Source organism: Quercus suber, unplaced genomic scaffold (assembly GCF_002906115.3).
Source record: "Quercus suber isolate HL8 unplaced genomic scaffold, Cork oak 2.0 scaffold_591, whole genome shotgun sequence".
NCBI classification, from domain to species: domain Eukaryota; kingdom Viridiplantae; phylum Streptophyta; class Magnoliopsida; order Fagales; family Fagaceae; genus Quercus; species Quercus suber.
In genome coordinates, this window is record NW_027070036.1 from 1,770 (window position 1) to 26,091 (window position 24,322).

Consider the following 24,322-nt stretch of genomic DNA (forward strand, 5'->3'; position numbering starts at 1 on the left):
CGGGTTCAAGCCTGACCCGCACTTGACCCGATTGGGTCAGGTCACTGGAAAATTGACCTGCACTCAACCAAACATACGAGTCAAACCCATCGATTCGGGTCATAGATTAGGGCTAGGACTGTCCAGGCAAACCGAAAACACTGAAACCGACCAACTCGACCAGAACCGACCCGTCACAACGGGATTGACACCTCCGACAAGTCGGTGACGGTTCCCAACCTTCAGAACCTAACTCCGACGGGTCAACTGGCGGGTTTTGTGCTCAAAAATCCAAGCTACCCGACCCACCCGACAAAACCTCAAAGATGGCCGAAATCCAGCGACGATATGGCACTTCTCAGCTCCGATTTGCCCACGTTTGGCCTTCCTTTTCTCAGATCTACTCAAATCCTCACTCAGATGTGCTTAAATCCGGCGAAGCTAGCCCAGATCTACTCAAACTCGACCAAACTCCGGTAAGCCAAACTCTAACTCGGCCAAGCCTCAACCATATTCCCATAGATCCAGCGAGTTATCGGCCAAATCTTGTTAGATTCGGCTAGCTCTGACAAGATCCAGCCAAATTTCGGCCAAAATCCGGCGATATTGGAAAACACGAAACCGACTAATTCTCACACAAAAATCGATACGACCCGACCCGATTGATCTGAAATGTTATTCGAGTCGGTTGCGGGTCAAAATATTTCCCACCCGATAAGGTCAGGTTGAGTCCAGGTTTGGCACAAACCCAACCCGGCCCGACCCGTGGACAGCCCTAGTTAGGGCGGGTCGGATTCAACAGTTTGGCGAGTTTGGACCATAGATTAGGCCAACTTTGCAGATTTTCATGGATTTAATTTTTTTGCGCCTTTTTGGCCAAAATTATTGGGCTTTCTAAATTACAAGGATTTAAAAGTTTTTGAATCTTTTCATATCAGATTGGGCCTCTTTTTTACTTCATTTCTTTTAAAATGGGCCTTCAAGCTCTGCTTGAAACAATATCTATGCAAATTAATATTTCCTAGTAGGCCAGTACCCTTTAAATTGGGCCTTCAAAATCTGCTTGAAGTAATATCAGTCCAAATTTATACTTCCCAATACCCACGTATTGACATTCGGGAACAAAAAAATACACAAAAAAAACCTAGGCACAATAGCAAATAAATAAAAACACACAAAATACCATTTTTTACCATCTGTTAAACATCGATAGCATGTAAAACCTGAGCAAATATCAATCAAATAAAAACGCACAAAATACCATTTTTTTTACCACTTGTTAATCATCCACACAATGCAAGTAACAAATATTTTCAAAATTGCCTAAGCCTATGGACCTGGACACTAGGCTTAGGCAACTCGAGCATATAAAAGTCAATCTGAACACATATTAAACCTGCCAACCATTCCATGCATCAAGTAAATTTCCAGAACCACACAGCAAGCATTGCTACAAATACTAGAACATCTTCATAATTATATATATATATATATATAGTAAGCCATAGAGGCAGCAGAAAAGGTAGTTACGCACAAGTCTGTAAGGTTGTAAACCACCAAGGCAGTAGGTAATATTCCTAGCAGTATATATAATTAGTTACAATTATGAAATACTATAAGTATTTCCAAAAAATAGCTTTCCTAAAGCAGTGAAGAACTACTCTATTATCTATAGTAAACAAGTCCATAACTTATAGAAAGGAAAGCCTAAATAGATGCTAAATTTTCCTTCCTAAAAGCAAGAGTTCATGTATAGTTATAAAAGCTATACATCAATCCAAAAAAGTTTCCAAAATATATCCAAAAAACTGCCTCCTATACAAAATGCGACCTTCCTTCCTCCTACAATACAAGGGGAAAAAATATTTATCAATAATACATATAAAGACAAAGAACAAAAGCTACAAAATGACCGAAAGGGAAGTAACCAATATCAACAAAAATTACAAGGGCAAAAACATACCCAGTCAGTGATCATTCATCAATACTAACTGTGGTACAAGTACCACCTTTGCTTGAGCAAGAACTAGAACTTGCTACTATTGTTGTCTGATTCAAAACTAGAAAAGAAAAAATTAAGGCAATAGATTAAATTTTGCTCAAGTATATGAAACATTTAATAACACTTAATAGACAAAAAGTTTGGAAGTTAAACGTATTACCTAAGTCATGAAATTCATCCTCCAAGGCCTCCATCTTGTCCTTTGATTTGCGAAAAGAAATTGGGACATGGAACTTCAACCAATTTTGAGCACACATAAGATTTTGAACCATGAGAGGAGAGTGAACTTCGAAATGGATCAAGTATGCGCTCTACGGTACTAAATACCGATTCAAAAGCAACCGTAGAAACAGGTATAGCCAGCACATCTTTGGCCACTTTGGACAGCACTTGGTACCTGTCTAAATTGGCTTTCCACCACCCCAAAATCTCAAATTTTATATCCCTTTTACTCTCACAATTTTCAGCCAAATATTTTTCAAACTCATTGCTACACCCTATAGACTTCTCAGCCTATAAGAAACGCTCATGTCGAGAATTAACCATCGCATATGGATCGGTACAACCAATTGTATCACCTTCTATGTGTATCCTCTCACTCCCACTTGGTGCTACCACATTTGGTGAATCAACACAAGATTAATAATCATACAACCTATCCATGGTCTTCCTCACTAAATCAACCATCTCATCAGCCACTTCATCCCCATAAATTTCAGAAAAAGAAAACTTCAAAAACCTCATTTTCTTTCTTGGATCAAGAACCACAGTCACATACAAAAGATGATTAATTTTATCCCCTTTCCCCCAATACTTTTCAAATGTAGCTTCCATTTTAGTTGCCATGTTTTTCAAGAGATGATTTTGAGATTTAATTAATGAGCAATATTCTCTTGAATCACAAATATCTCATCAAAGAAGGTATTTGAAGTAACATACAAAGTCTGGAGAACTTCTTTGTTGCATTGTAAAAAAGTTTCAAGAAACCCACAAATGTCCTACAATTTTGAAAATCAAACCCACTAGGAGACCCCAAACCACCACAATTTTCCTTGTTCATAAAGTANTGTACATTATACTTTGGTTCGCGTTTCGATTAGAAACGTTGGGTTAGGATTTCTATTAAAAAAAATCTGAATTTTAGTTTTCTTGGGCAAGTATTCCAATATTTTTGTTGGGTCTCAAAGTATGTCGATTGAGGTTTGCATTATTATGGTGGCACCATTTGAGCTAGCATTGTCCACTGTTAAAATGAATATGCCATTAATACCCCACTCACGCAAATATATCTCAATCTTTCTACCTATAGTCTCCCCCTTATAGTCTTCAACTTGACAAAATTCAAAATTCTCTTATGCAACTTCCAATCATCATCAATAAAATGACCTGTAAGGGACATATAACACAGATTTTGAATACTAGTCCATGTGTCCGTAGTAAGACACACCTCACAACCCTTCGAGGCCCCCCTTAGTTCTCTCTCTCAACACCATAAATGCCAATCACATCCCTAGTCACAGTTTGATGAGATGGGATATCCCTAATTCGCAACTTAGGTTGTAAGGTTGTTGAATATCTTTGAAACCCATACCCTTCAACAAACCTAAAAGGCAACTCATCTATTATAACCATTTCAACAATTGCCTTTCTAGAAGCCTCAAAAGTAAAGGCTGTTGGCACAAGCTGAAACCCTTCCTCTCCATCCATTTTGGGTTCAAACGCTAAGGTTTGTTGCCCTTTAAGTGTATCTCTATTAGGGTTCTTAACACAAACTGGAGTATGATTCAATAAATTAGCAGTACCATGTCGCTTACTATCAGCTAGATAAGTTTTTTGACAGTAATTGCAAACAGCCTTAAAAATGACCCTCATTAATATCTATTTTTTCAATGTAGTCCCAAGCAATAGACTTTTCCTATTACTACACACTTTGCCTTTACCTATAGGTGGAAGTGGAACCTCAGCATTAGTTGGAGTGGCAGTAGGTATAGCTTGGGCAGTAGGTGTTGTTTAGGAAGGGGGTATAGCTTGGGCAACAGATTCAGCTTGGGCAATAGGTGTTGTTTGGAAAGGGGGTGCATCACTAAAGGGTTCCATAACCTAAAGACATCAAAATTATGCATTAGCAAACAACCAAAAAAAAAACTAATCCTAAGAAAATACAAGTACATTAATCATAGAAAAAAAACAAAACAAGGAATAAAACAGGCAATAAGAAAATAAAAATGTGTTTGGATTTTATCTTTTTAAAATAGGGGTTCATATTCTTCTTTTACAATGAAGATACAAGTATATTGATCATAAAAAAAAAAAAAAAAAAAAAAAAAAAAAAAAAAAAAAAAACAAACAAACAACAAACAAAAAACAAAAACAAAACAAAACAAGGAATAAAACAGGACAGATACAAATCACACTCAGAGCACACTAAAATAATGAATCAAACTAACTATAATGTCTGTCTGTAAAGAGTAAACATGAAAATAAACACAAAGCACACTCAGGAAAGTGATAACTCAAGTCTTCGAAAAATGATAACACAAACAAACACACTCAAATTAGGGGTTCCATCTTTAAAAAGAGATAAATCAAGTCTTAGACCAACAAATCAAATTAGAAAAAAAAAAAATTAGGGTTTCATCTTTGAATCCAATCTATTGTTCAGTTTTGATCCCTAATCTTTAAGTTTTAAATCATTTGAACAAGATCCCTTAAGTTGCTTTTCATATCATTCTTATTACATATCAAAAAATAAATCATTTGAACAAAATGATAAACCCATATCACAAATACACAATCACAAAATACAGAAAAAGAGGGATGAAAAGGGAATTTTTTTTTTACTTGATTAAGACTAGGAAGCCAAGACTGAGAAGACCCGTGGAGTGAAGATGGCGGCGTCAAGTGGGTTGTGAGGCGGCGGCAACAGCAACTAGCAACCCGGTGGAGTGAAAAACTAGAAAGATTTTGAATCTTTGATGTAAAGGAGTAAAAGACTTGGTTGGTTTCAAAATAAAAAAGAGAGAAATCACTAGAGAGACTAGAGAGCTGAGAGAAAGGTAAGAACTTAGAGAAGACCCATTTATAAGAGAGAGAGAGATGAGGGTTGAGACTTGAGAGTCTTAAAGTGTAGCCGAGTAGGGAAAGGAGTAGGGAAAATCTGATTTTGATTTTGATTTTGATTTGAGGTGTAACCGAGTAGAGTCTTAAAACCTAAACCATGATTGATGACCATGGGCATAGGGAAGTGATGAAAAATTACCATCTGATTTGAAGTGTAGTAGTAAACAAACTCAACTTTAGTCCAATCAGTCAGTACACTCTCTAGACTTCACGTGTTCTGCAATTACCAACACACACACACACATATATATATATATATATATATATATTTTAATCTTAAGTCATCAGTCGGGTCGGGTTCTATGGGTTTTTAACCCATTAACCCGCCACCCGAACCGATTATTCAGGTTTTATTAGAGAGGGACCCGAAACCGACCCACCATGGACTTCGAGTCCACCTGCTGGGCCTCAAGTCAGTTGGATCCGGCGGGTTTGTCGGGTCTTTAACCCGCTGGACACCCCTAGGTACAGCATTTGGTTTTAGGTTACTACTAGTACTAGCCTAGCCCTCTTGGCAGTTAAACAGCTTGTGTTCTTTTGCCATAACTTTCCGTGCTGTGTTGGAGTTCTTCTGCCAATTACTATAATAACTAGGCCCCTTCCACCTCAGTGCTAGAACAGCAATGTGCAACAACCCAAAAAATAAAAATAAAATAAAAGAAAAAGAAAGAATTACAGTAATTTTGCAACCGTCATTTCACAAGAAATTGTAGGAGGTTAATTATTTTAGAATAATTTTACAATAAAATTTATGTGGTACTGGTTATTACTGATAAGAAAAAATAATTTTAATATTAAGTATAAATGATAGTAAGTTACAATATATTATTTATGATTTATTATGAAAATATTATGAATATAACTATTATAAAAAATATTTATAATATTTTCATTAAATGAGTTGGTAAACTTTGGTCGATCTCATTTAGATTCATCATTAACATCATTTTTTCATCTATCACTAACATGATTATGTGTAGTATAATTTCCTCATGATATTTTAAAAGTTATCATGGTTTTTTTTTTTGGAAGAATTTATGCTACGCTTTTGTGTTAATACATTTTTTTTTTCCTAGTGTTTGTTTCTCTGTTCTAGAGAAATATCTACGGTGAATATCTTGGAGTGGATAGTCACTGTAGATTTGTAAAAATGTTTAGCCGAATAAAATATTCAGTCACTAATCTCTCCACGTACCTATCAAACATCTTTCTCCTCTGCTTATCCTAAAAGTCTGTATGTGGCTCTTGTGACGGTCCAGGATTATTTTTTGGATGAGTCAATAAAAAAATATAAATTATACAAAATCTAAAATAAAAGAGATGTTGAAAAAAAAAAAGAAAAAAAAAGAAAAAAACAAAAAAACAAAAAAACAAAAGAAAGAATGAGGGACGGACCTAAAGAGGGCCAAAGGGGCCTGGTCTCCCTGGCCCAAAGAAAAAAAAAAAGTAAAAAAAAAATAATTGGGCCCCCCTGGCCCAAATAAAAAAAAAAGAATTTTTTTTAATGGTTATTTTTTTTTTTTTCTAGCCTCACTCTTCCAAACTTAGACCCCTTCCCTTTTAATTAACCTAATCCAACTAGCAATTATCTAACTCAAAAACTTACCAAAAACAAAATTTTAAAATAAAAAATCTCAGTTAACCCAGTATTAAATTACTAGCATTAAGTGTTCTAAATACTAAATATTTAGTATTTTGAACACCAAATACCAAAAACATTGTTGTACGAGACATTTCAAATACTATATTAAAGTAGCAAAAGTAAGTTTTGATTTGTGAAAATAAATTTTTTTGCAACAGTTGATACTCTTAAGAAACAATATTATTTTGTGTGTTTTTTTTTTTTTTTTGCCTTTGTTGGTAGATGATTGCATATTAATGTATTAAGTAACAATGATTTAGTGTATTGGTCTTGGTTGATAGTTTGTTAATACTATATGGATACTTATTTGAATTTTTTTTTTCTTCTTATACTTTGCCCCTCCTAGCTTGAAATCCTAGGTCCTCCCCTAACTTGAATATATAGACATCAAAAAAAAAAAAAACCCCCCCAAATACATGAAATTTTACAATTGCCTTTTATGAGGTTTCATATTTTGAAATTATTACATGATATCTTCATTATCATCCTACAAGTTACACCTCTTTTAATATACATACCCAAGTATTTATTTATCCACTAATCTCCTATATGATTGATTTATTTCAATTAATATATATATATATATATAATGGGGTTCTAACTTTATTGTTGAGCTTTTTCTTTATTGTTGTTTAAGAGCATTCATATCAAAAGTGCTAAAATGCTATGTTATCACCCAAAACACTAAAAAACTCACTACATTAAATGTGCTAAACTAATAATTTTTTAACACTTAGCTACAATTAACTGCCAGAGAACTGCCATCTTTGGCAGTTTATTGTAACTAGATGGAAATTTAAAAAAAAAAAAAAAAGTTATTTGAGAGAGAGAGAGAGTTGGGTGGTAAGAGAAAGAATATTTAAATGAAGTAGTAAAAGAATAAAATATTTGATTTTAGGTGTATTATAAAGTGAGATATTAAAATAAATAAAGTAGTTTTTTGAGTTGATAAAAACTAAAATTTTAGCACTTTTAAGTAGCGTTTGGATACTGCGTTTCATGCGTTTCCAACGTCTGCGTTTTTTTTTTTTGGGAAAAGTGTGTTTCGGCACTTCTAGTGGGTCTTGTGCACTGTTCACGGGACCCACAAATCTATTTTTTCACACAAACTTTCATTAAAAATGGGTCTCATGGTACTATTCATACATTTAAAAATTATTTTGCTACAGTGTTTTTAGTATTCAGCAAAATAAACGGTATTCAAACGGACCCTTGATATGAATGCTCATATTGGGGATTTTTTTTAAATTTTTTTTTAAATTTTTTATTTTTAGTATAAAAATCCATGATATTATGAAGATGGTCATATTCAATCTTATTTCAAGTTTCAATAGGGGTTTAAAAAAATTCAGAGTCAAGGTATTCAAATTTTTATTTTAGGGAGTAAAACAAAATTATATATATATATATATATATATATATAAGCTTCAAGTGGAGTCGCCCATGTGTGGCTTTAATGATGAGAGTAGTAGTGGAGGGAGGCAAACACGGTGGCAAGTGAATGAGGACAATGCAATAGAGGGTTGAGGATGTCTACAAGGGCAATGGAGCGAGGGCCAATGTAATCTCTCTCCTCTCTCATCTCTCTCTCTCTCTCTCTCTCTCTCTCTCTCTCTCTCTCTCTCTCTCTCTCTCTCTCAAAAAGGAGGAGAAAGCAACAAAGAAATAGAAAATTGTGACTAAAACTTTAAAAAAATAAAAATAAAATTTTAATTTTAATAAAATGGAGGAAAAATAGAAAATAGTTAAGGTATGTTGGAAAGTGGTTAAACAAGATAGAAAAGATCCCTTTTTTTTTTCCCTTCAAATTTGGGTGAAAATTTGAAAGGTCCGCTGGAAATGCTTTTTAAGTATAGATAATTGCAAAGTTCTCCTTTAGTTTAAAGGGTAACAATTTCTCCCCCAAATTATCATAATATACCTTTATTCTCTTTGTTAATATTTTTCTTCTGTTTAACCAAAAAAAAAAAAGTAGACCCACTATATTTTTTATGTTTTTTATAAGATAGAAATTCTACTCTAGCCTAATCTAAGTGTATATGTGTGTGAAGATCCTTCCTGAAGATTTAAACCCCGACCCTTACCCCTACATCTCATAAACATTTATACTTGTAGAGTGACTATTGTACTAAGGGTATGCGGTAGTAAACTCACAATCAATTAACCTTAATATCCTTGTTACTTTGTTATAGTTAAGAGAATATTGCAACCATTGAATACAATTCTGGAAAATTACAATCCATTATTTTATTGTTTCTTTTTTTTTTTCTTTTTCTTTTTTGAGGGACATCATTTTATTATTTCAATTTTATATTTTCTAGCTCTTATCATTTCAACAATATAATTCCACTTCTTCTATTATTGGGTTTTTTTATTTTATTTTATTTTTTATATCATTATTCTTGTGGGGCCAGAAAATCGGGTAGCCTTGGCCCACTCCAAACCAGGCATAAATGGCCCACGTCGAGGATGCTAGATGGGTCCGAGGATGAAAGTGCGAAGACCAACCTCCGATGAGAATATCCGAGGATGACCATGTCCTCGAGCATTCGAGACCTCGGAAAAACACGAGGACCACCCCATCAAAGGAATTCTTAATATCCGAGAAGGAGAGAACCTAGTGCCACGCGTCGGTGATAGGAGCGCGGCGAAGGAGCAAGCCTTAGGTGAGCAGTCACTTCCGCATTGAATGCGCTCACCTAACCCCCCTGGCCACATTAATGGGGATGTAACCCCTTGGCAGGGCAACATCGATCATGGTGAGCCACTTGAGTGGGGATAAGACCTCTGATGGGACAGAGTGTTAGAGCGGAGGCCAATGGATGATCAACAGAAGGAAGGAGAAGATAAGGGAGAGAAGCAGGATATAAGAAGGGGAATAAAGGAATTAAAGAGGGACTTTTTGGGAGAAACTTAGAGGTAGTGTTGGTTTCAGGGAGAGGGGCCTCCTCGGACAGGGGCCGAGGAGCTAACGTTAGTTGTAAACTGGGTTCACTCCCCTTTAGTGAGAAGGAAGTGATTTGTATTCCGTTGTTAAGGAAGTGATGGGGATTCCGTTGTTAGTCTGTTAGGGCCTAAACTTTCGATCCACTCTCTAAAAATGTATTGTTGGGAAACTTTTCTAAAACGGAGTCCCTATAATTGGCGCCGTCTGTGGGGAGGATTAATGCACTAGCAGGCGCAACGGGCGATTGTTCCTAAGTAGTCATTCTAAGGAAGGTTGGAGGCGACGCATCAAAAAAAAAAAAAAAAAAAAAACAACAACAACAACAAGCAAACCTTGCAGAAAAGTAAAAGATTCAAAGTAGAAGATTCAACAGAAAAAAAAGGAAACTTGATATTATTTTATTAAACAGAAAAGTACAAAATACAAACAGAGGCTCAGGCAGGCGTGTTTTACAACTATTTTTACAAGCTAATTCTACAAACAGAGGCCCAGGTAGACCTATTCTAAAACTAGCTAGGGGAAAGGGGGCTGAGGCTGGCCTGCTTCAAGGCCACCAACAACTCCTTGTCCGGTTCTGCGAAGCTTGAACAAAGAGAGGAGCAGACGCAGGTGCTCCGGGAATCCCCCCCATGATATTCCCTTGATTCTCTCCAATCCTCACGAGCGTCGGCCATTGGAGACGGCAACACTCGGGCACCAGCCATGACATGAGTTCGCGCGTCTCCTCCGGCAGGGGTGCTTCCTGGGAAGGAGCGTTAAGTACTTCAAGGACGTCCCTCCTGGCCACCGTACAAGGCATTACCACTGTTACGCCTAGACTCTGCCGCGCCGGAAGCCCAGTGGGGGCTGCGGCTACAACGGCTCTTGGCCCGAGTGTCCTCACACCTACCCAAAGCCACCCCATGCCTACCAACTCCGGTCACAATCCTGGCGGGGTTATTGAAGGGGCTTGGGGAGTCGGAGGAACGAGTTTCTAGTTGCGTGGGAAGTTCATGGAGTGTGGAGAAACCTTCCCCCCGGAAAGCCCTATATAGGGGGTGAAGACTAGTGGGAATTAACCCGGACAGAATTCGAAAGGAGAATTATCAGCAGTGCTAATCACGAAGCTACCAAATCCCAAGGGAACCGTAGACCGCTGGATTTTTGTCAATTCACGAGGACATTAATGAAGGCGCATCTCGCGCACCGAAACATCAAGCACGAAGTGCGAGCGGCCAGGGGATGCCTCGTAAGTGAAAAAGATGGGGACTTGAATTGAAGGCGAGGTCAACGCCACGCGTAAAATCATAGTCCGAATCACCCCTACCCGAAGCTTTGTGGAGTTAACAGTCTGACCCAAGGACAAACTCCTACTCACAGAAGAATGAGAGTGTTAGACAGAACCAAGGCATTACATGGTCTTCGGACTCAAGCCTATGGGGAAACTAATCACTCAACTGTACCTGGGTACTAGACAGAACCAAGGTATTGCATGGTCCTCGGACTCAAACCTATGGGGAAACTAGATACTTACAGAAGAATGAAAGTGTTAGACAGAACCAGGGCATTGCATGGTCCTTGGACTCAAGCCTATGGGGAAACTAATCACTCAACTATACCTGGGTACTAGACAGAACCAAGGTATTGCATGGTCCTCGGACTCAAACCTATGGGGAAACTAGGTACTTACAGAAGAAGGGAAGTGTTAGACAGAACCAAGGCATTGCATAGTCCTCGGCCTCAAGCCTATGGGGAAACTAATCACTCAACTATACCTGGGTACTAGACAGAACCAAGGTATTGCATGGTCCTCAGACTCAAACCTATGGGAAAACTAGATACTTACAGAAGAATGAAAGTGTTAGATAGTACCAAGGCATTGCATGGTCCTCGGACTCAAGCCTATGGGGAAACCAATCACAACTGTACTTGAGTACTAGACAGATCCAAGGTATTGCATGGTCCTCAGACTTAAACCTATGGGGAAACTAGATACTTACAGAAGAACGGAAGCATTAGACAGAACCAGAGCATTGCATGGTCCTCGGACTCAGGCCTACGGGGAGACCAACTACAAAATATCCCAAGTTAGGAAAGGATCAAGCCCCACCTAATCCTTGAGACGTAAGAGGGCTACCCATGCATACATTCTCTCCCTTATCATTATTACTGGCACAATTGGCCGATGTGTGATTCAAGCTAAAATCATGCAAATCACAAGAAAAAAGGGAAAGCAGGCAGCGTGTAAACAAATAAGCAATTGAAATAAATGGAGAGGGAAATTAAACTCCCATTACAACAAAGTGTCCATAGAGGTCGTGTGGCAAGAGTCCCCTTACATAAAAATAGAAGAGAGAAGAATAGCAAAATGGAAAAAAATGACATAAAGGCATGGACAAGGGTCAAGCCAGCGGCAAAAGCAGGACGAGCCAAGGCGCCAGGGAATCTACTCCTTCTGCTCAAGCTGGATAAGGGCAACCTCTGGGTCCTTTGAGCCCTGGCCTAAGGGGACGCCCTGCGAGGACACGGCGAGGACGGCTGCCTCCTCGGTGGTAGGAATTTGAGCCTCGGAAGGGACCTCCACTATCTCTTGGGGCACCTTCTCACTCGGATGCTCCTTTAGCTCAGCAGCCCCCACCTCCTCAACAATTTCTTGGGGCACCTCTTCGCGGATAGCGGGGGGGTAATACACGCTCTCCGCCTTCCACAGGTCAGAAGTGGCCTCCACCCCAGCTTGTTTGAGGGCCTCAACCCAGACCTAGGAGCAGTATCCCCTGCATACCCCCGGAACTTGAGCTTTATAGAGGGCCTCTACCGCAGCCACCCCATCAGCGTAGGCTGCAGTCTCAGCCTCCTCCTTGGCAGTCCGGGCCATCTCCCTACCATAATCCGCCTGGTCTTTGGCCCGTTGAGCCTGGTCTCTGGCCCATTCTGCCTCCCTCTGGGCCCCCTCGGCCGTCGTCACCTTAGCCAGCAGATCAGCGATCAGATCCCTCGCGATCTGCAGCTGCTCCTCCGCCTCGCCTAAGCGCTTTGTCTGCTCCTTGGCCTGGTCTTAGGCACCCGCAAGACCAGACTTTGCACTGTCCCGAGCCCTAGTCATCGCCTTCAAGTCCTCTTGGGCCTTCGCGAGGTCAGCCTCGGAGTTCTTCAGAGCCCGGGTAGCCTGAAAGCGCCAATCACGCTCCTGGTTGAGGGCCTTCCTCTGGTCGTTTGCCACCCCCTCCAACCTATAGATGACCTTAACAGCCTGCCAGAATAACCAATGCTCTATCAGCCCAACAAAAGAAAAAGGGGGAAAAGGAAAAGAATGGGAGAGGAGTCGAAATTATAGCCCTTACCATCCCTATATATCGCTTAAGGCTGAGGAAGACCTGCTCGCTCGTCAAAGAGTTAAGCTCAGCCATGTCCGCCGGGAGCAGCAGGCTCCTCTCCAGCGCATCGGCCACGCGCGCTCCTTCGCCCTCATTGAAGTCCCTGAGGGAGGCGTTATCCCTCAAGGGCTCCCCATGGAGCATCAGAGCTGGGAGCCAGGCCTGAGCCTCGGATGGGGTGGTGTCGACGACCTGCCTGCCCTGACTCTTGTCACCTATTTTAAGCTGCTTGGACGGCCGCAGTGTATCGTCCTCCTCCTGCGAGGACACCGTCTTTTCCTCCACAGGCCTTTTGCCTTTATCCTTCATCTTCTTGGGGTCGGCAGGCCCTGACCCGGAGGGCGGGCTCGTCTGGGAAGGAGGTGGAGGGAGTTTCCGCTGAGCGGAAGTCGACCTAGTCTTCGGAGGAGGAGGGGGAAGCTTCTGTTGAGACTTCCCCAGCTGGCCCTCAATCAGGTCCAACAAGTTGGTGGTGGGTTTCCTCTTGTAACCCATTGTTGGCGGAGGAGGGGTTTCTGAAGCAAGGAGGTCTGCTTCAGTCAAATTAGGATCGCCCAAGTCCCCGGGAGGGTCCTCGGACTGATCAAGCTGGGCAAAAACGTCGAACACGTCCTCCTCCCGTTCTGTGTCCTCCTCAGCAGCCTCGGCGAATGCTTGTGAAGTAGAAGGGACGGCTACAACGACAACTTCTGGTTCGGAGGGCCCCTCGGGGAACTGAAATCCATCCTCGGTCATAGTAATCCTCTGACGCCAAGGATCGTTGGCTAGGATGACGTGCTTTGGAACTAGGAATGATTTATGGGCAGGTTTATACCCCAAGATTATGTGGGCAACCCTAACTTGATTGTCGTCCTCGTTTATATAAACTGACGCCCTCAGCACCTTCTGCAAATCTTCCCGGTTGACCAAATGGAAGTGACGCTCAAAAGCGTGCGGGTCTGCAAACGGAAAGCACCACCGCTTTAGTAAAAAAAAAAAGGAAGAAAAAAGACGAGAACTTGAAACCCCTCATATTTCCTACTGCCCCACCTGGTATTCCCTCTGTTGTTGGGCAGTGAAGGCTGTCGTGCCACCCCCTGACACGATGAGGAAATCCTCGTTGAGCCCCTTGCTGGACTCAGGGAGGCACTGAATGAGCCGCACCCTGTCGTCCCTCGTCTTCAGGTAATAAGACTTGCCCTTAAGTAGCAGAAGGTTGTAGCAGCAGTTCACGTCATGGTGGGTCAACCTTAGCCCCATCTTCTCATTTAGAGCGTCCACACAGCCCAAAATCCTAAAGACGTTTATCCCACACTGGGTAAGGGCTAACCGGAAGTGCGTGAGGTAGTCCCTCATCACCAGCCCCATGGGGATCGTCATCCCCCCTTCAAGGAAGGCGACAATAGGAATTACCACCTCGCCCTCCTCTCTGTGTAGGCGCCAATCCCCGTCCTCAGAATATCTTAGACCTACATTGCCGGGAATTCTGTAGTCGACGATGAATTTCTCCATCGCCTCCTCAGTATCGACGTATTTCTTAAACCTACCCATCCCAGTTGACACCTAAAGGAACTAAGAAAGAACAGGTGAAGGAAAGGAAAGGGTAAGGAGAGAGAGCTCAGAAAGGGATAGAGCGATTTACTGGAAAAAGGAGGAGCCCCTCGGACAGGCTTTTTGTGCTGGAGATGTAAGTGAGAGTGTGGCTGAACTCAAGAAAGACGCACGAGAATTCTTGATTACAAATGAGGAACAGGGAGAAGCGGTTCGTATGGGTATTTATACCCCAAATCGAAGAGCCATGCGGGTTTTCCCGCCCATAAATGTGAGACAAACCTCCACTGTTGGATTGATAACGCCCCATTAGACGTAGGGAGCACAAAGCCGCCTGAATTTAATGACGGGCACGTTATGCGCTCCGAAACGTCAGCGACGTGCCTTGGGCAGATGAATGGACCCCAGTGCTGACGGGGGGCAAGGCCGAGGATGTCAAAATCCTTCTCCCCGCTCGAGGATGCGTGCAGCAAGATTTTGAGGGGCTATTATGGGGCCAGAAAATCGGGTAGCCTTGGCCCACTCCAAACCAGGCCCAAATGGCCCACGCCGAGGATGCTAGATGGGTCCGAGGATGAAAGTGCGAAGACCAACCTCCGATGAGAATATCCGAGGATGACCATGTCCTCGGGCATCCGAGACCTCAGAAAAACACGAGGACCACCCCATCAAAGGAATCCTTAATATCCGAGGAGGAGAGAACCCAGTGTCACGCGTCGGCGACAGGAGCGCGGCGAAGGAGCAAGCCTTAGGTGAGCAGTCACCTCCGCATTGAATGCGCTCACCTAACCCCCCTGGCCGCATTAATGGGGATGTAACCTCTTGGCAGGGCAACATCGATCATGGTGAGCCACTTGAGTGGGGATAAGACCTCTGATGGGACAGAGTGTCAGAGCGGAGGCCAATGGATGATCAACAGAAGGAAGGAGAAGATAAGGGAGAGAAGCAGGATATAAGAAGGGGAACAAAGGAATTAAAGAGGGACTTTTTGGGAGGAACTTAGAGGTAGTGTTGGTTTCAGGGAGAGGGGCCTCCTCGGACAGGTGCCGAGGAGCTAACGTTAGTTGTAAACTGGGTTCACTCCCCTTCAGTGAGAAGGAAGTGATTTGTATTCCGTTGTTAAGGAAGTGATGGGGATTCTATTGTTAGTTTGTTAGGGCCTAAACCTTCGATCCACTCTTTAAAAATGTATTGTTGGGGAACTTTTCTAAAATGGAGTCCCTACAATTCTTATTTAAATTATACATTTTTTCATAACACAATATACCCAAAAAAAAAAAAAATTTGCCACAACACAATTCCATTATTTTTCATGTTAAAAAAAGCAATAATAGGGGAACTATGCTGTGAATTTTTTTTACACAAATGGAAGCAGGTGTGGGGGCAATTATACGAGATGAGAAGGGATAGTTGGTTTCTGCTTTGAGCTGAAAAATTAAGGCCCCTTTGGGTACTAGCGAGATAGAGGCTAGGGCCTTTGAAGTTGGTCTACAATTTGCTGGGGAGATGGGGATCCAAGAATTTGTCATTGAGGGTGATTCTTTGCTCTGGTTATCTGTGGTATAATGTTCTTTACGCATAAATTTCACCGAGTTGAAATATTTCATATAAGCAGGCGTGGTAATAGACCTGCTCACTTATTAGCTTAATATAATTAGGCATTAACAATTTTTCTAATTGGGTTGAAGAATATCCTTTTTTTTTTCCCTTGAAAAAGCTCTTCACATTGATGTAATTCCAGTTGTTTAAATTGAATAAAGTTCATAGTATTCCTCAACCCAAAAAAAAAAAATAGTGGAACTGTATTGTGATAATTTTTTATATTGTGTTATGGCAAAATGCACGGCTTAAACAAAAATAATAAAAAACCAATAATATAAAATAAATTGGTGGATTGTAACTTTCCACAATTATCTTAAGCCAATGATAAGGGCTAGAAAAAAATAACAACAAAATAAAGGAATGTAATTTGCCTTAATTAATTTTTTTTTCCTTAATTTGCCTTAATTAATTAAGTATTCAATAATTGCAATATCCCACTTAAAGCCAATTAAGTGCGGGTCTGGACAATTTTCCATTTGGAGCATAGTACATATTATGAAAAATTAAAGGGGGAAACTGCTAGTGGGGTTTGCATCTCAGAATTAATATCACTTTAAATTTTAAAATGAGTTGTGAAAAAATTTATATGCTTAAATGTATTCATAGTATATTTCACAATTTTCCTCACTTTTTTATATTAAAAAAAAAAAAGAGAATAAGAAGAGCGAGATCCATTACTAATTTACTATCACTTATCAGCACCTTTTCATTTATTAATCGCATATTATTATCTCTTGTAAAAATATTTGTAAAATTATAAATAAATTGTCACTTTTGCAAATGTCAACATTAGTTTATATTGCTTCAATATACACACACACCATATCCAATTGCTTTGGCCTTTTACCCTCATAATAATTATCCTGTATAATTCTATCTTCATATCTTATGCAGTTAGTTTTCCATCTTCATTGATCTATAATTTGAGGTGAGATTTAGTTAATTCAATTGGTAAATTTTTTTGTCATCGAACAAGAGATCTAAAATTCAAACCATGTCTTAATAGGATTCTAACCCTCTTATACTAAAAATCAATTGGTGTCTTGGTAAAAAAAAAAAAAAAAAAAAAAAAAAAAAAATAGTGGAACTGTATTGTGATAATTTTTTATATTGTGTTATGGCAAAATGCACGGCTTAAACAAAAATAATAAAAAACCAATAATATAAAATAAATTGGTGGATTGTAACTTTCCACAATTATCTTAAGCCAATGATAAGGGCTAGAAAAAAATAACAACAAAATAAAGGAATGTAATTTGCCTTAATTAATTTTTTTTTCCTTAATTTGCCTTAATTAATTAAGTATTCAATAATTGCAATATCCCACTTAAAGCCAATTAAGTGCGGGTCTGGACAATTTTCCATTTGGAGCATAGTACATATTATGAAAAATTAAAGGGGGAAACTGCTAGTGGGGTTTGCATCTCAGAATTAATATCACTTTAAATTTTAAAATGAGTTGTGAAAAAATTTATATGCTTAAATGTATTCATAGTATATTTCACAATTTTCCTCACTTTTTTATATTAAAAAAAAAAAAGAGAATAAGAAGAGCGAGATCCATTACTAATTTACTATCACTTATCAGCACCTTTTCATTTATTAATCGCATATTATTATCTCTTGTAAAAATATTTGTAAAATTATAAATAAATTGTCACTTTTGCAAATGTCAACATTAGTTTATATTGCTTCAATATACACACACACCATATCCAATTGCTTTGGCCTTTTACCCTCATAATAATTATCCTGTATAATTCTATCTTCATATCTTATGCAGTTAGTTTTCCATCTTCATTGATCTATAATTTGAGGTGAGATTTAGTTAATTCAATTGGTAAATTTTTTTGTCATCGAACAAGAGATCTAAAATTCAAACCATGTCTTAATAGGATTCTAACCCTCTTATACTAAAAATCAATTGGTGTCTTGGTAAAAAAAAAAAAAAAAAAAAATTATCATATGTTGCAATTAATAAATAAAAAACTTAAAGGAGGGAAAGTTTAGCAAATTACATTTTTTGAGAAATGTGACCAGCCTGGTCTCTCTAACATTTCTTTTTAGGTTAGCCATTATTAGAAATTAGAAAAGCTTAATATGCTCAAATCATAAGCTAATCATTCAAAGCTATAGTCTATATGGTAAGTTCAAGTTAGCTCAACTGATAAAATTTATTGATATAGAATAAGAGATTTGAGGATAGACTCCCACTTATACTAAAAATTAATTGATGTTTTTAGTTGATGATAAATAACAATAATTATGAAGATAATGTCATAAGTTAAAATTCTATTGTATCTATAATATCGAAGGGGGAGTAGTTAAGCAAATTGCATTTTTTGAGAAATGTGAATCTTTCTAAATTTTATTTTTAGCTTAGTCATTATTAGAAACTAGAAAAGCTTAATCTGCTCAAATCATAAGCAAATCAATCCAATCTATATGGTCAATCAGCTTAAAGTTGCTCCCTTTTTCTTAGGTAAAGGTGATAATTAATATGAGCTTTTGATTAGGAATATAACTTGAGTTGTGCTCCATTTACTAGACCCTATTTTCTACTTTTTAATCCCCCCACCTTTTTTTTTTTTTTTTTTAATAGTAGACCCAAATAAGAATCAATAAAAATTGTCTATATTAATAATTTATAAAATTGTTGTAAAATAGTTTGTATCCATAGTATTACTCTTTTTCCCCCCTTTTATGAGATTTAAATTGTTGTTATTAATTTCAGTAAAAAGAAAGCACTGTCAAGAGCCCCTTTTTTTTTTTTTTTATTTATTTTTTTTATTTTCAGAAGGAGAGCACTATGCCCCTTAATAAACTTATATGGACGGGCAAAATCAAGGCTATGTTAGGCAACTCTGCCTTCTAAAATTAATGTAGATGGAAGGAAGGTTATATTATAGAATGTTTTCGTGTGACTTGTGTTGTGTTAGATAACTTAGATTAAATGATTTTTTTTTTAAATAAAAAAAGATTAAATGATTTTTTTAATTAAAAAAATGATTAAATTTACAATTTACAATTAATTTTTTTTAAATTAAACTTTTGGAACAATCAGTATTAACTTAATTATAAATTTTATAAAAAAAAATAGTAAAAAGGAGGTTTATATTGCAAATGTTAACTTGGCTTGAATTTAAGTGGTCTATAAGCGTCTTACATGATATGGGATTTAGATATGAGATTAAATCCCGTAGTTTGTTGAGTGGCACATTATCAACTTACTCTAAACAATTTTATTTTTTTGGCAAAATATGATATACTTTAAACTCATAGGATATGCTTCATGATCATCGTTTTTTATCATCAAATGAAAAAATTAATTAATTTTTAGTGTAAATGAGATTCAAACCCAAGGCTTGATCAATTGAGCTACTAAAACCTACACTTTGGTCGAATATGAGTGGTATTTTGAATGTCACATTGTCGAATTTATTGGTCTCCTTTTTCTTGTATGGAGAGTTCCTTAGCCAATTTGTCAGAATATCGAACCTTATTAACTATTTTTCAAGAGAATTCAAGCCACAATGCAAAGCTAATTTTGTTAATTTTTTTTGTAAGAGAGTTTTTTGAATGTATTTAGGGACATGCTTTAATGTCACCATTACAATCTCTGTAATTTCTTAATGAAGCTTTTTCCGTGTGGCCGTCCACATTGAAGACCAAACCACATAAATTTTTGGTATTCATCTTTTGCATGTAGTTTTGAACTTTTTCCTTCTTAAGTTTTTTTATTCACATTCTTTGTTTATGAAATCTTTTGCAAGCTATAATAGTTCACAATCAATCTTGTGTGAGGGAACATAAAAAAATGTATGTTAGGGATGCGAACAAGCTAAAGAAACAATCATTCATTACACTTCAGAGGTGGACAAAGCAAGAGAGGATTGGAAATTTTGCTCAATCAGATTCCAGGAAATACCTCTATAACAAGGATTTGTTATTATGGGCATGGAAAGTGGTTGAATACCAGCTGGGAAATGAATTGGAGATCCTTACGGTTTGAGGGGGAAGCAAAAAAGAGCCGAGTGCAATAATGGATGAGTATCTAACAAGAAATTACAGAGCACAGTGGTTCAACACAATGCAACCAAAACAACCAATGCCAAATGGTCTCCTATACTAAAAATGCAGATGGATCAATTTCGAAACCTCAATACATCAACACTCGGAATAAGGTTGCTCATAGTTTGATTAATTATTTAGCCCAACAATCACATATCTAATTACATATTCTCCAAAAGGAACAAGCTCGTCAAAGTTGAAAAGCAACACATGCAGCAATAAGAGGAACTTATTTCCCAAAAATGCATTCTATCAGTACATCTAAGATGTCGAAAGAACTGCAATTGCTGCACAACATCAATACTCCAGACTCAAACTGCATTTCGTGCTTGCAATATTTCTACAAATACAAAAAGGGCCTTAAAAGTCATCAAGAGGTTGAGCAGCAAAGTAATTAAAGATACAAGAGCCTGTCACAGATCCATGCAGTGACTCCATGAAATACTTCCTCCTATCAAACACCATAAACTCGTAACAAGTTAGGGGCAGCAGTGGGGGCCAGGGTCCCCACAAAAAACCTGCCCAGTTGCCATCCCTAAGGGTAAAAGTTCAAGCCTTGGCTCAAAGCAAAAACCAGTGAAACATTGAAGGGGCAACCGCTTTGAAACAGGACACTTTTTTGACCATTTCCATTTCTTCATTTTCATGTCAAACATAAGAAGAGATGGAGCCTCATAACTCTGTATGTATATAAGATCATCAAAACCACTGCTTGCAAAGACCTTATCAAAATTCCCCAGTCCTTGAAAGTACATAGAAGGCATGAGTGCAAACTCTTCCCAATCCCTCCCATTAAGAACCCAAACGCCAATCCCCTTAATAATGCTAGGCTGATCTTGTTCTCCAATTCCTCCAACCAGGACAAGCTTGTTCTTAAGGTTCATTAGCCGGCCACATGTAAGAGGGCAAGGTACTGGGATTAACCTATTGATTAGCACACAACAGAAAGATTGACTAGAAAGATTATAAGCGAGCAAACCATCAGGTTTTCCAGTCAAGTCCAATTCTGTGATAATGTAAATAAGGAAATATAAAACCCCATCACAGATCACACAATCGTCTCCCCCTCTACACCCCATCAAAGTTTCTGTCACAGGTGATACCCACATCTTTGCTTTGGAACAATAGATATGGATTGAGAGAATCCATTGACCAAAATCATGTGGGGCTCTCTTAGACATTACCATTGCTATAGTATAACTTTGTGATGACCTATCCACTGATATTGCAAGAGCATTATAGTCAGAAAATATCAAATATCTAGGAATCTCAAATTTCTCCAAAATTTTAGGAATTGGATTGCAAACATATAGCCGACTTCTAGTGTCATTGTCCATGAAGCATACTAAGCCACACGATGAAGAAATAAAACAAATAGATGTTCCATGACAGGGTAGCTCAAACCTGTACCATTTCTGAACCATGGGGTCATAGGCAAACCCAATGAGGTCATAGCCATCAGCATTCCTAATGGGCTTATACGAGTTAGGGCTGCCGCTTGTGAACATAAAGTACCAAGGTTTTCGAGATAAGATGCTTGAGAGGTTCTTTGAAAACCTCCGAGAATGCACAATAGAATTCCACCTTTTACACACAGCACCTGCTCTGAAAATGCTTGCTATGGGAAGAAAAGCTAGAATTCGTTCAAATAGATCGTTAGGGAGGAATGTATCAATGGAAATAAAATTGTTTTCTTCAACATCTTCACCACTGAGCTCTGAATATGAAGCCAAAATTCCAGCTTCCCCTTTAATATCAACAACTATGTTATCAAACCAGAGTGTTTTCCGCTCCATAATCAAATTAAGAAAGAAGACCTGAGACACAATGAGTTCAATGTAATCACTGTAAGACTGATGAGGACTCACTAAACTAAAATACTAAAGTCCAGATATATTGGAAGATGACAATATATAAGAACATAGATCGCATAAATTCTTGGTTGGCATAGTGGTGCCAGTGCATAATGTAGTATTTTAGAGGGTGTGACAGTAACATCTATTTTGGTGTAATTTGTAGATTGAATTTGTCACTCCAAATTCCATCAAGATATTTAATTTCCACATTGACAAAATTATCTTCGAAATCAGTTTGAAGGAAAGTTTCTCCAACCAATTATATAACTATCATGCGATCATCCATAGTACAATAAAGGATTGGAAGAAAACTTTATCCTTCTAACATTCACCAAGCTAAAGAAATTTGTATAACGGAAATTAAACAGAAGTAAAGTTTTTGCTATGTAGAGTTTTAACTGAAAATCTTTTTAGTGTATTAATAGTTTAACAAATTATAGTGAATAGTATTTTTAAATTCTTGATTTATAAAGCGTGAACAATGAATCGTAGAGTATACCTTCCCCTAAATTTTCCAAATTTCAAGCTTTCCTAAAAGACCATAAAAGAGTAATGGCCTTAAAAACTATTTTTAGTGAAGCTACCTACCAAACACAATTTTTCCCCTTCCAAGAAGAGCTTTAGAGCTCTTAAAACTCTTTTGTCTTTTGTGATAGTGCATTCCGAGCTTAAATAGTTGAGGGAGAATATATAAATGTTGATTTTGAATGTTGTCCTTGGACTGATGCACCATACAATTACCACCATTTTCATGTGAGGTGTAAAAGTTGATGGTGTATTTTTTTTTAGGCTTTTTTTTAACCTTCTATTTTTTTACCCTTTTAACTTTTTACATGGTCATTGCATGCTATCCAAATAAGTTGCCTTTTGGATTTCAAAACTTGCTCCAGATAAACAGAATGTTTTGCACTATGATCAACTGAATGGAAAAGTCCAATTTGTCATTCCTAAATCCCACCAAATAAGCCTTTTAACAGAGAAATTATAAGATCCTCATGATAGACAAATAACGTGGTCTATCATTTCATTAAAAAATCCTCACTTATTTAAAATTGTTAAGTTAGAAATTTTTTTTAAACAGAAACTAATTAGAAAGCGATTACTAACTCAGTAATTTAAATTTTTTTTTTAGCGGAATGTTGGACAAGTATGACCAGAAGAGAAATGTATAATTTCTCCTTTTAATGACCCTTATTTCTTGTCTAGAATCTAAAATGTCACATATAGAAAGTTATCAGTTACATTTTTCCCAGGAAATCGTCTGAAAGTGTTCATGTGTACTTGGGAGATATTACACTACTAACCAAGAGATTTAATCCTAATTATAAAAACGAAGAAACCAAATAGTAAATAGTAATAGCATATGACAAGAGACATGAAATTGGGAAAAAAAAAAAGAAGAAGCGAATTTAAAGCTCTGCAAAGCCTAAGCAGAAGACTTCCCTATGTTTAGCAAAAGAGACCCATCAAGAAGTTACCTTAAGATTAAGAAAAAGTGAGGCTTCGTGTTGCCTTCCCCCAGCAGAGTCCTGTGTTTTGCAAACGCCTTCTCTGTATCTAGACGGCAAAATGGAGGTGTAAATGCTTGTGGGATTGGAGGTTGTGTCATGACTCACGTGTGTGGATTAAGAGGTGAATGCTCAGAGAAAGTGACATACAGAAGGTGGTTGCGTGTGGAATATGGTATGGGTAAGAGGGTTTGACTTTTAGAATTAGACTATGTTGAGTTTTAGTCCTTTAGGAATGAAGTATGTGCACTTATAGTCAAGAGATAGAAACGATGTCCTTTTATTGGTACTTAATTGCCAAATGAATCATTGTGATGGACAAAAATATAATTTAGAAAATAAAATAAAACTTTGTGGATCAAAATGAAAAATCTCAAACTTAAGGACCAAAATTTAAAAAATAAAGAGAAAAAAAGTGTAATTTAGTCCTCTCTCTCTCTCTCTCTATCTCTCTCTCTCAACTGCAAGATTAGTCACGGAGATGACGTAAAGACCATTTTGAAAACAAAATTAAACTTGGCAGACCAAAATAAAGATTCTCAAACTAAAAAAATTAAAATGAAAATAACTCTAAACTTCAAAGATCAATAGTGTAATTTTGATCTTCTTCTATTTTATTACAATTGAGAGGGTAGATTTATATCTAGATTTATCGAATTCAATCAAACGGCATCACGAAGCCACAACTCTTAACCAATTTTTTGTTTACTTA

At 37.9% G+C, this 24,322-nt stretch overlaps 1 protein-coding gene and 1 long non-coding RNA gene across 2 annotated transcripts; both read right to left on the reverse strand.

Annotated features, from left to right (window-relative positions):
* Positions 1 to 1,436: 1,436 nt before the first annotated feature.
* On the reverse strand, positions 1,437 to 2,953 carry LOC136063896 (uncharacterized). The gene is made up of 3 exons (XR_010625545.1): positions 2,142 to 2,953; positions 1,943 to 2,039; positions 1,437 to 1,821 (listed from the first exon to the last, which is right to left on the reverse strand). It is a non-coding gene; the product is annotated as an uncharacterized LOC136063896 (long non-coding RNA).
* Positions 2,954 to 20,349: 17,396 nt separating this feature from the next.
* On the reverse strand, positions 20,350 to 23,782 carry LOC111986363 (F-box/kelch-repeat protein At3g61590). Its single transcript, XM_024017988.2, has 2 exons — positions 23,581 to 23,782; positions 20,350 to 22,063 (listed from the first exon to the last, which is right to left on the reverse strand). The coding sequence occupies exon 2, from the start codon at positions 22,040 to 22,042 to the stop codon at positions 20,726 to 20,728; it is 1,317 nt and encodes a 438-aa protein (XP_023873756.2). The 5' UTR covers positions 22,043 to 22,063; positions 23,581 to 23,782; the 3' UTR covers positions 20,350 to 20,725.
* Positions 23,783 to 24,322: the final 540 nt, after the last annotated feature.

Coding starts and splice junctions, on each gene's coding strand:
- LOC111986363 (XM_024017988.2), bottom strand. CDS start 22,042: ATGGAGCGGAAAACACTCTGGTTTGATAACATAGTTGTTGATATTAAA.